The sequence below is a fragment of the Coptis chinensis genome, chromosome 8, assembly GCF_015680905.1.
Source record: "Coptis chinensis isolate HL-2020 chromosome 8, ASM1568090v1, whole genome shotgun sequence".
NCBI lineage: Eukaryota > Viridiplantae > Streptophyta > Magnoliopsida > Ranunculales > Ranunculaceae > Coptis > Coptis chinensis.
The window spans coordinates 18,092,427-18,104,465 of record NC_141463.1 but is presented as its reverse complement, the minus strand read 5'-3'; the positions used below and the strand labels follow the sequence as shown (position 1 = coordinate 18,104,465).

Below are 12,039 nucleotides of genomic sequence, written 5' to 3'. Positions count from 1 at the left end.
GGATTACTGGATGAGATGTTGCAGGAAACGGAAGCGGAAGCTATGGGAGGAAGCAGAAGCTATGTGTTACTGCATGCGTTTGTTGCGGGAAGCGGATGCTTTGGTACTGCATGTGTTGTGCTTATCCTACCTAAAAAGTCATTCCAGAGGTGGGGAAACTATGTAAAGGCATGGATCTTTGTTGGTGGGATCGCAGTTGAAATTCCTGCTGCAGGTACATTTCTAAGAGAAACACAATGATTTCACACCATATTTCCATTCTGTATGAAGAACTAGGCTTGTCCGCTTAACTTCAGTGGACTGGACCGACTTTTTGGGCATAATTTTTGTATTTTTCAGTAGTCAATTTTGACTGATAGTAGAGTCATGGATGACAGGATGCCTTTCCTGCCAAAAGAAGAGATTGGATGCCTTGATTCTATGCACAGAAGTGTGCAACCTTCAGGTGCCATTAATATTTTGACATCACGTCTCGGCGAGTTAGAAGTTCTAGAGGTGTCCAAGTTTTAGGCTTCTAGCTGAAGTACTCCAAACATGTTTTAACAACTATTGAGTAGTTAAAACTTAAAGCACTTAAAGTTGTTCCCTCACGCAAGAAAGACTAAGCACTTTAAACTTGAGAAAACTGTTTATCCTGTCATAAATTGTGAGAAAACCAGCTCCAAAACTTTTTATTTTAGGGTTTAATTTTCAGATTCGATAATAAGAAAATATTTGTTTGTTTGTTCGATTAAATGTTAAAAACTTATCTAAATTTAATTTTGATTGGCTGCAGCAAGAAGATGAGGAGATGTTGGTTCCTAATTCGGATTTAGTAGTTGAAGGTCCACAACCAATGGAAGGTAATAAATTCTCTTTTTATTCAACTTCAAAGTTGTCAATTAGGGTTTAGATTTCGTTTTATTTGGGTTTTGACTGTAATTTGTACAAGTAATTAGTTTAGGGTTTTAGAAATTGGATTCATTTTTTTTTTTATAATTTTAGTGGCGGCACAAGTAGAAGCAGCTAATAAAGTAGAGAATAATCAGCCAATTGAAGATCCACCATCGTCGAGATTTACTTGGACGATAGAGAATTTTAATAGAATCAATACTAAGAAGCATTATTCTGACGTTTTCGTCGTTGGCGGGTTTAAATGGTAAGTAGTGGAGATTTTTGTTAAAATTTTGATTATGATTTTTGTTATTTGATTGGATTGTTATTTTTTTTAAGTAATTGTATTGTTTTTTAATAGGTGTGTGTTGATTTTTCCAAAAGGGAACAATGTGGATCAGTTGTCAATGTACTTAGACGTTGCTGATTCACCGAGTTTGCCTTACGGATGGAGTAGATATGCACAGTTCAGTTTGTCTGTTGTTAATCAAGTGTATGGCAAGTACACCGTCAGGAAAGGTATATCTCTTTTTTATTTCCGATAAAAAGATAAAGAAGTTTAGATGATTGAGATTCTGTGATTAGGTTATGCTTGGAGAGTGATCTCTTTTGTTGTGTACCCTTGTTGATTCCAGTATTCCATCTCTTTTGTTGGATGCTTTGTCTTGCTGTTTACACTCATTTTAAATGTTGGTTTATATTTGGTTGGTAGCTCATGAGAAAAGTAAAAGAAAAAATGAGTAAAGTACATATGCTTTCTTTTCCTAGTATACGTTATGACAGGATAAACAGTTTTGGAGCTGCTTCTAACAGTGATTAACTGTTTTTGAGAAAACCAGGTGTATTGAGGAATAAGTTCAGAGAGAAATGACGTGGTTTAGAGCTGCTTCTAATATAGCAAAGTTAGCTACTAGGAGAAATTTGACACGTGGGATTGTATGGGACACGGGTTCTTCAACCCCGTAGTAATCGATACTTTCACTCAACGATAATCAATTCCAAGGCGCAAGCTGCAACTGCACCGATTCCTCGTGCGGTTCCCCTGTCGAGGATGACTGATAGTTTCCTTGATGGGTCTAGCAGTGTTTACTTAGAGGAGCTGCAGAGAGCTTGGGAAGACGATCCAAGCAGTGTGGACGAGTCTTGGGACAATTTCTTCAGGAATTTTGTCGGGCAGGCTGCCACGTCTCCTGGCATCTCGGGGCAAACTATCCAAGAGAGTATGCGATTGTTGTTACTTGAGAGAGCTTATCAAGTTAATGGGCACATGAAGGCCAAGTTGGATCCCTTGGGTCTTGAGGAACGTGTTATTCCCGAAAATCCGAAGTTAGTGTAAGTACAGATTGATTGATTCTTTGGATGTAGTTTATTTTTATTTTTAGGCAGAAAAATTCGGAGTTTAAAGTTGAACAAGAGAATAACAGACATATGTCATAACTAGATATCAACGCTACCATAGTGTACTAACTTCAGGAATAGAACTTCAACTATCTAATTCATGCGCCTGATCAGCTCATTGATGAACTCTTCACGATTTCCAGCATCTCCACCTTCAACATAATGGTTTCTCTTCTTCTTCATGCCACCTGATGGAGCACTTAACTGGAAAGCCACAGGAAGTTGTTTGCTTCCCTGAAATGGGGTCCAACAGTCAGGATCTCATGAATCAGATCCTCCATGCAGATTATCCCATGTTCGACAATGGCATTGTCTGTCAAAGCAATTCGCTGCTTGTTCAGCTTTCCATACCCCCTCTTGTAAATCAATTCCCTCACGCTCTTTAGATTAGGGTACCCAAAAGTCACATAAGGCTCAACCCTGCGCAACATGTTAACAGCTGCTTTGTTCACCTTGAGAAAGACTACATTGAATATCTGTCTCAGACGTAGGAGTTGCAATATACTTTTGGTCTTTGGGTCCATTGCATTGATACCGCGGATACGGATAATGAATAGCAATTTGGCCTCTGGGGGACATAGAAGCCTCCTTTCAGCTTGGCTTCCCTCTTCAGTCTTCTTTCTTCGTAACTGAGTGGTTTTTTTTCCCCTATCTAATTGCAGGCAAGCAAAAAGATTGTCGATGCTAAACTTGCAAAAGATTTCCAGGCAGTTTTAAAAGAGTTTCAGAAGGCTCAACGTCTTGCAGTTGAGCGGGAAACAACATATTATGTGTCCCAAGTACTTCCCCCTTCCAGGTATTTTCTAGTAATGAGCTGCCTCCTATTGTTTTGGTTCATGGAATTTTTGGATTTGGTAAAGGGTGCCTTGTAATCTTTATATTTTTGTTTGGGATTTTCACTGTTTTGTTTTATTATTGATTGGAGTTTTGGGATTTACCTTATTTGTAGAGATTGGGAGGCTTGTCGTATTTCGCTAGAGCGGAGGAGAAAGATGAAAAGGTACTAGTTCATGACTTGGGCTCTTTAACAAGCATACATAATAGGTAGGCTATTTAAGTTTTGTGATTTTTTGTTCTGTATTAGTTGGATTACTTATGTCGTTATGGCATTTGTCAGGGCTCGTGAATTGTTTTATTATTTGAAAGGTGGACAAGTAGATTATGTTGAATTTCATATTCTGTGTTATTTGATCTCAATACAGGGCACTAACTTGAGTGGGATGAAGACCATCCTATTCATTTTGTTGGACATTTGGCAGGAGCCCAAGTGGTTAGAGTGCTTTAGCAAATGCTGGCCGACATGGTTAGTTTATTTTTTTAAGCTGCAAACGTAAGGTCTAGTAGTGAACTTGTGATGATGAGTCTAGATAGCTAATAAGGTTGGAAATGGCGAAGCACTTTGCCGGAAGGTGTAACCCCACCCCCACATATATATTTGTTTGTTTCTTTGATTTTCATGGTTCGTGCTTGTATAAAAAATTATACGTGATTAACTTTTATATACCTAGCATACTTGTTTTCAAGATCTTGGTTAATTCAATCCTTGGCTTTGCGAGCATTTTTTAATATATCTTTCGGGATAATTAATGAGGTGTAGGATGGTTATGGTGATTGGTGGTTAGGTGAAAAGATCTAAGAATTGAAATATCAATTATTTTTTTTAATAAAAAATAATTTTGCCACGGTCTATAGCTGTAGCAAAAACATTAGAACCCACAGCCTAAAACCGTAAGAAAACTGACCTTTTCCCACGGCCCAACACCGTAGGGAAAAGTGACCTTTTGTAACGGATTTTCTGATGGTTTATGCCATGGCCATACTGACGGCAATAGCTGACGCAAAGACCGTCGCTATTGGTAGGTTTTACCCACGGTCATCATTGTAGGTAGACTATTTCTGTCGCACAAAAAGCCCACTGTCCTGCGATGGTCCAAAACTGTGGGAAGAAAAGCCCTTTTCCCACGGTTTTGGACCGTGGGCAAAAACTTATTTTTTTTTTGTAGTGATAGACTATCTTATATGTGTCATAAAGCAATGTTTCTTTCTCAGCGGTGAGTGATACTTGTAGGGTCAGTAACTGCATGGTACTTTGGGGACAGATGTTGGCGTCAAGTGTCTGGAGAGATTGTTATATCTTACCCACCACCCATAGATATGACAGTCTCTGATATTCTTCCTGCAACTCTTGCATACTATAGAGCAAACCTAAATGATTGGCCAAACGCAGTAGCTTTCATTTTTACGGGAGACTATAACTTGTATTGGAAGAGGGTTGGTCGAGGTCTCTTGCTAGGTGCGTTATACAAGGGCACCAATTTTGAAGGGGTTACTTCCGAAGCATTGAGGCCTGACGTTCATTTCCCAGAATGAATGGAGTTGCCACATTCACAGTCCAGGGTGTTTCATGATATTGAGATGCCGCAAAGAACTCTACAGATATTTGATGAGTCTAACTTTTGGCATTGGAGCATGATTAATTCTCAGGGGTAGAGCATACCTATTCCACCAGCAAATGCCACATTGGTCACAGATTTATCAGAACAGTTTGAGCAGTTAGCCGTGGTTAGTATGATTTAAATTTATTCATGATTTGTTATTATTATTATTTACTATAACATGTAATATGCATTTGTTTTGTTTAATAGGAGGAAGTAAGGTCAGAGCTCCTTAACTACAGTTTTCTCAGTTATGTCATGCGTGCGTCGTTCATTGAGTCCTCTCGTCAAAGTTTTAAGTACTTACAACAAGAGCGAAATCAAACTTTGCAGCTTCAGAGACTTGTGCAAGAGTTGGAGAATGCTGGAAGTGCCACACCTCAAACTCAACCTCAACCAGATAGGCGACAACGACGTAAGGGGGAGGGCTCTTTGACCGAGCCTTCTCGTAAGGGGAGGAGGTCTCAGTTGATATTTTCTTTTAGTTTGTAATAATTGTGCGCCATTACTTGTAATATGGCGTTTGGAATTATTGTTTGTAATGCCTTCTTTATTAGCAGGTTTATATTGATGAGTTTTGGATTTGAATATGTCAATAAAACAAAAGAGGTTATGGTAAAAAAAATTTAGGAATTATAAGTTTGTTTTTTTTTTACAGAGTTTTTGTGGTAGACTTGGGTATTTTTCAGGATTGTTGTTTGTCTTATCTATTATTTTCAAAGTATATTAGCAGATTTTGGATATGAATATGTCAATAAAACAAATGATGTTATAGCAAAAAATATTCAAGAATTATAAATTAGTAGGTTTCCTAAGTATATTGTATAATTTTTTCAGGAATTATAAGTTGCATTTTACTCATTTCCTATGTCTTGGTTATGACTGGAATTTTTTTTAGGAATTTCACTCATTTTTTCAAGCTTGGTTCTGACAGGAATATTGTATGGTGTAGACTAAGACGGAATGTAATATCCCATCTGGTCATTTAAACCGAGATGGAATAAAACATCCCGTCTAGTTCATATATCCATACCTCTGTGCCTTTCTTTAATTCTATACATTGGAATTATTGATGGTGGACCATATATTGGAATTATTGAGGGTATGTGTTAATCACAATGGTACATTTGGATAGAATGCGTTGTAACTTGGAGAGAACAAAAATCTAATAAAATGTGTTGTCAATTGGAGAGTGGACCAAAATCTAACTATCACATGTGACCTTACCTTACATATTTTGTTTTACTCTTCTTTATTTTAGATCAAACAAACAACCATCTTCTTCCCCACAACCAAGCTAAAAATTGAAAAAATGTCTAGACAAGATAAATTTGCATTCAACCAAAGTTTATGAGGAGGATCTAGTAGTAATAGTTCATCTTCTGGTACTTCCGCTAAAGATGACTACATGGAAAAGTAAGAGATGAGCATAATGATATGATGAGGTGAAGGAGGAAGAGGAGGCAGGAGTACGTTATTATACACTGCTGGGGCATTAATGACTCAAGCAGCCATTGAAGATGTTGATACAGACAAACGCAGTGGATCAGTGATGGGCATAGCATATATGTTTATAGATGGTGGTGATTTACGTAAACAAGCTATACTGAGGGATTACTTCACAACACCTTGTAGGTGGCTTCCTCAAAAGTTTAGGCGAAGGTACAAGATGCAAAGAGAGCTTTTTACGTATATGTTGAAAACTGTTGCAGCATTCGATGACTACTTCCAAGACAAGGTGGATGGATTGGGTCGGCAAGAAACTTCTGGGTTGCAGAAGGGATTAGCTGTAGTTGAACAATTAGCAACTGGTTGTTCATATGATACAACGGATTAATATTTTCAAATTGGAGATTCCACAACAGCTGTATCTATGAAGCGTTAGTGCTCTGCAATAATCACGGCGTTTGAGGAAGAGTACTTGAGACGACCAACTGAGGCAGACACGGCTGGCTAGAATATTAGCTGAAAATGCGGAAAGGGATTTTCCAGGAATACTTGGATCAATCGACTGTATGCACTGGGTGTGGAAGAATTGTCCAACTGGATGGGCTGGACAACATGTAGGGGACAAAAGGAACCAACTTTGGTACTTGAAGCCAGTTGCAGACAAACACTGTTGGATATGGCATTGCTTCTTCGGCTTACCATGTTCGCATAATGACATTAATGTGCTTCATCGTTCTCATGTTTTTGAATCATTAGAGCAAGGTGAGGCTCCTACTGTTAATTTTAATGTGAATGGTAATGACTACAATATAGAATATTATCTTGCTGATGGTATTTACCCAAAATGGAGCACATTTGTTCAATCCATTCGTTATCCAAGAAATAAGCATGAAAAGATCTTTAGTCAACGTCAAGAAGCTGCAAAAAAAGATATTGAAAGGACGTTTGGAGTTTTGCAGGCAAGATGACATATTATTAAGGCTTCTACGCGTTGTCATAGTGTTGTTGTTCTTGGAGACATAATGAAGGCATGCATTATAATGCATAATATGATTGTTGAGAATGAACGTGCAAGTGGAGTGTGGAATTGGAAAGGTTAGAGGAATGAAAAAATACCTTAGCTTTTTCAGGAAGATGATGGTTATCATTTTGTCTATCAGATGATTCAAGCAAGAAATAAAATCAGAAATGAAATTACACATACTAATCTTCAAAATGACTTAGTTGAGCATGTGTGGAATTTGACTGGTATTGAAGAAACAGCAGTACCAATTTATGATCCAAATTGGTCGGATCCAGAGGGAGAAGGAGGGGAAAATTAAAATTGAAATGAAAGTGAGTGAACTATTCAGTTCCAAAGTATGATGTATTTCCTAATGTGAACTATGAAGTTCCAAAGTATTTCCTATGTATTTCCTAATGTGAACTATGAAGTTCCAAATAAAGTATTTCCTATGTATTTCCTATGTAATTCCGAAAGTGAACTATGAAGTTCCTATATGTTTTATGAATTGTGTTTTAATGAACTATATTACAATGTATTTTAATTTTATTAGTAATTGTATTTCTATGAAAATAATTAGATTGAAAAGAACATACATAGTGCATTAATTAAAAAAAAAACAGTTAAATTAAAATGCATAGTTCAGTAATTAAAAAGATAGTGCATTAATTAAAAATACAGTGAAATTAAAATATATAGTGTATTAATTAAAATAAAATACTAGATATTACATAAGCTTAGTTAGAGCTAGAACCGCCTCTAGCCCTTGCCCATTCAGCACGTATTTCAGTTTGTTATTGCTCGATTATAAAAATGGTATCGGGATGGAGGACACTTATATCGGTCGCTAAAATCTTAGCTTCATATTGCATCTTTTAAAGCCGATTTTTTTCCAATTGAACCCAATTTTTTTCTATTTGAACCTGATTTTTTTCTTCTCTTGCCATCAAAGTTCTTTGACCATATGCAAGCTCCCTTTCCCTAAGTGCTAAGCACTTTTGTGTTTCATTTGCATCATTTACAAATGTATCCTCTAAACGTGTAAAGTAACCCTCCAACATATCAACTGATTTTTCTTGGTTCCTCTTGGACTTGACTTTCTTCGATCCAAGAGGACGCTCCATTTCTTGAGAACCCTCCAATTTAACTCCACCAACACTTGGTGAATTAAAAGTTGAATCTTCACCATCACTTTTGCGACATTTTCCCTTTGTGGGGTGGCTTGACCTTGTCTCAAAAACACTACTCCACTTTGGATTATCCTTGAGTATAACATAATAATGATCAAGTGAAAAAGACGATTTTTCTTGTTGTTGGTACATCATCCTTGCCTCGGACAACTAAAAAATAAAATGGAAATAATTAGACTAAGATAATCACTAAGACTAAGATAATTAGACTAAGATAATAATTAGACTAAGACTAAGATAATTAGACTAAGACTATGGAAATAATAATTAGACGAAAATAATTAGACTAAGACTAAGATAGAAATAATAATTAGACTAAGACTAAGATAATCAATAATTGACAAATTGACAAAGTTGTAACTACCGGCTTTGTATTGTTGTATCACTTGCATGTCGAGCCTCCACCGCATTCACAATTGCAACAAACTTGTTCATCATTTTCGAAATATATTTCCATCTACCGCAAATTGAATTGGAAGACCTATCTGACCCACGTGTTTGATTGAACTCGTTTGTTACACGATTCCAAAATCCCTTTTTGCATTTTGGACAGCACCAACAATGGAGTCTTCACTAATTTTTATCTAAGCAAGACATAGAGCTTGATCTTCGGACATGATAAAGTGAGTCTTTGATTTTGCTTGAGTGCTACCACTTGCTTGAGTTGTTTGAGATGCTTGAGATGCCATTTGATTTTTTTTTTTTTTTTTTTTTTTTGAAGAACTGATTTTGAAGAAGAAGAAATATGATTGTTGGAAGTGTGAGTTGAAATGGAACAAATATTGTATATATACCAAAGTTTTTATTTTTGACCGTTTTTTACCGTTTTGACTTTCTGACCGTTGGTGAACTAGCCATTAGGACTCCGGACGGAATGTTTGATTCCGTATGGAAAAAAAGAATATAGCAAGACGGGATGTTGGATTCCGTTTGATGAGTTTTGTAATCCAGACGGAATCCAACATCCCGTCCGAAGTTCACAACTCAGCCACTATCTCAGTTGAAGGTTTCACCCTCGTTTTGACTTGGGAAAATAGCCACCACCATATTCACCTTTGCATTGGGCAAAGGTTTTGAACCATAAATAGGTGAATATTGTCACATTCCCACCATATCCACTTGCATTGGGAATGCTCTTAGTTGTTCTGTAGCTTGTCATTTTTTTTTTTCTTTTATCCTATTTATTGTTCTTCAGTTGGGGGGGGGGGGGGGATTTGTCTTTAGTTCATACCTTTCGAACTTTTGTAGTTGTCATTCTAATTTTGTTTCATTGTTGTCTATTTTACCCTTTGAACTTTTGTAGTTGTCGTTCTAATTACGTTTCATTGTTGTCTATATTTTAACCTATTTTGTGTGTTGTAGTTGTAATTCTAATTTTGTTTCATTGTTGTTTGTGGTTGTAATATTGTAATGGTTGTGGTGGATTTTGAATATGAAAATGACCTTGAATCTTATAGGCGGAATGGGGGTAGAGTTAGGACAAATAGAATGTGGAGATGGCATGTTGAGATAGGGACATCTAATGAGTACTGGCTGGTGGGTAAGAGTTCTGAAGAGATTGTTGGTATTGTGAACAGTAATAATGGATTCAAGTTGTTTTTACAATGTCATCCACAATCACCTCATTGTGTGGATTTAGACACCCAAGCCCACATGTGGAAAATATTCATCCTCACAGTGAACCGCTTGTACAAACTGACTTTGGATATGATGATTGTTGAGAGTAGACAGTTTTTCAATATTGTGAGTGACTTAGATTTGCTTACATATTGGGGATTTGATATTATTAAGTTCTTGGTGAAGTATGTTTTGGAAGTGAAACGTGACTGTGTGGAGAGTTTGGAGTTGGATTTGCTGAGATTGAAAATGGACAACTTCAAAATATGTGCAACCTATCATGAGTATGCACGGGGCATGTCATTGATAAATAGGGATTGTAAGCCTGATAGTAAAGAAAGTCTGAGACGCATACAAATGCTCTGCAAAGCCCTTTATTCGAGGTTTGATCATGGTGATACCAAAATGAAGGTCGTTATGAGTGGTTTACTTCATCTTCGTTGCATCCGCAATGGGCATTTGAGATGCAGTTTCTGTAATTTGATTCTTTCACGTCTTCCTGTGAGTTGCTTTCTAAGTTTAACATTCTCAGATATTATGAGAGTCATGTTTTCCATGATGAACAACCCCCACAAGAATTCCTCCCTCCGCGAGAAGCGCTTAAGGTCATTAATCTACAATCACCATTAATGCTTAAAATTTGGCTGCAAGAGTTACTTTTCCATCCACTGCGCAATGTAGTGTAGTTGTGCGTCAGTGTAACAGTTCGCATTGAATCTATGATGTTTCCGACGACTGATTTCTGCAGGGGAAGCAATGCTATACTTCGAAGAGTAAGTAGTGGAACAAATTTTCTCACCTCGAAGAAGAAATATGTACCATTTGTGAAGACAAAATTCACGCAAAAATTGGTGAAATTCCATTAGTAGGGAGGAACTACTCAGTACCCACCATGAATGAATTGCATAGTGACTGCGATAAATGCACAACGTCTGGACAACTGACTGCACTTTACTGGAGCCAGTATGAGGAAGACGAAAGCGTCAGGGCTGTTGCATCCACTGTCATTGTCAGGCGCTATGGACATGGTTTAGAACTAAATCTGTGAAGTTTCTCCTTCCTCAAGCACCTTGGATGGCTGAATGATGAGGTCTCTACCGCTTTGCAAAATATATATGTTGTTCATCCTTGCCAGTTAGTCACCCTCTCCCTCTATTTTACCACTGTTTTTTTCCCCTTTAATGTTGTTTCCATCTACATGGAATTACTCAGAAGGTGGCACTTGAAGGAGGGGCAATCTTGGTATAAAATATCTACTTTGTCTTTATCAATAAACTCCCCTAAAACCACTTCGGTTGGTTCAATGTCTCTGCCAAAACACTTTTTAAATTAATTCACCAGAAATAATTAAAGACAAACTAAAACAGAACAAGGGGGAGGGGCGAGCTTAGTACCATCTCTCATTTTATTCATGTACATAGGCGAAGCACATGAATGTACAACATCATCATTCTCATCCATCAAATTAGTTATTTCTATTCTAGAAATCATAAATCCTTAAATCTCCCATCTTTTTACTCCTCATCAACTCAATCATTTCCTTGTAGTCATCCACATCTTCAACAGTGCAAGGATGGCCGTAAACCAAAATACAGAACTTCAATGGTATAATGAAATCATCCAATGGACAGTTCATAGAACAACTTCGAAGCTTCGTTACCCCATCGGAGTACCTACCACCGCCACCTGTTTCAAATTTTCCATTAAAACTGCATAAGAATTGAAAACTTTCCTCCATCGCCATTTCCACCTATTCTATGAAAAAAATTTGTTTCAACTAATAGCATAAAGAACCTCGCCCTCAGATAAAAAAGGAAATGAAATAATGAAATAACCATGAAATAAAGACTCGGACTCTATTAATTTATATAACTGTAAATAGACGCCAACAAAACCAAATGCAAACAACAGTGTAAGAGGACTACAACAACAACTAAACTGACTACTGAACTGAATAATTCCCCTATAGAATCACTCAAACTTTGACATAAAATTCACTCAAATTTTTAGACGACAAATTAAATGCATGGATGAATAGCTAAAAATTAAATGCAATAACAGGTTAGTATAACCT

General features: G+C 37.0%; 2 protein-coding genes across 12 annotated transcripts; one reads left to right on the top strand and one right to left on the bottom strand.

Annotated features, from left to right (window-relative positions):
* The first annotated feature begins 15 nt into the window (after positions 1–15).
* LOC147480305 (ubiquitin C-terminal hydrolase 12-like) lies at positions 16–5,331 on the top strand. Of its 11 annotated transcripts, none has more exons than XM_086576053.1 (11): positions 16–214; positions 378–445; positions 776–842; positions 985–1,138; positions 1,235–1,392; positions 1,713–2,205; positions 2,934–3,067; positions 3,221–3,271; positions 3,474–3,574; positions 4,756–4,833; positions 4,917–5,331. In XM_086576053.1, exons 1-6 carry the CDS (start codon positions 16–18, stop codon positions 1,742–1,744), a joined length of 678 nt encoding a protein of 225 aa, XP_086432179.1. In that variant the 3' UTR covers positions 1,745–2,205; positions 2,934–3,067; positions 3,221–3,271; positions 3,474–3,574; positions 4,756–4,833; positions 4,917–5,331. The 11 variants fall into 11 exon arrangements, with proteins under 11 accessions (XP_086432179.1, XP_086432175.1, XP_086432176.1 ...); XM_086576049.1 differs by having other exon boundaries at positions 4,340–4,833; XM_086576050.1 differs by having other exon boundaries at positions 4,321–4,833.
* On the bottom strand, positions 2,204–2,911 carry LOC147480306 (large ribosomal subunit protein uL30x-like; the record flags this gene model as incomplete). The annotated part of the gene is given in 3 exon segments (XM_086576161.1): positions 2,204–2,483; positions 2,486–2,845; positions 2,848–2,911. Coding segments are annotated over 3 exon segments (543 nt in total), but the record flags the coding sequence as incomplete, so codon positions are not given.
* Positions 5,332–12,039: the final 6,708 nt, after the last annotated feature.

Excerpts from the sequence above, each read along its gene's own strand:
- LOC147480305 (XM_086576056.1), top strand. The coding sequence starts at position 16 with ATGTTGCAGGAAACGGAAGCGGAAGCTATGGGAGGAAGCAGAAGCTAT. Across the intron at positions 446-775 it reads CAGAAGTGTGCAACCTTCAG|CAAGAAGATGAGGAGATGTT; the intron begins GTGCCATTAATA and ends GATTGGCTGCAG. Across the intron at positions 1,139-1,234 it reads GTCGTTGGCGGGTTTAAATG|GTGTGTGTTGATTTTTCCAA; the intron begins GTAAGTAGTGGA and ends GTTTTTTAATAG.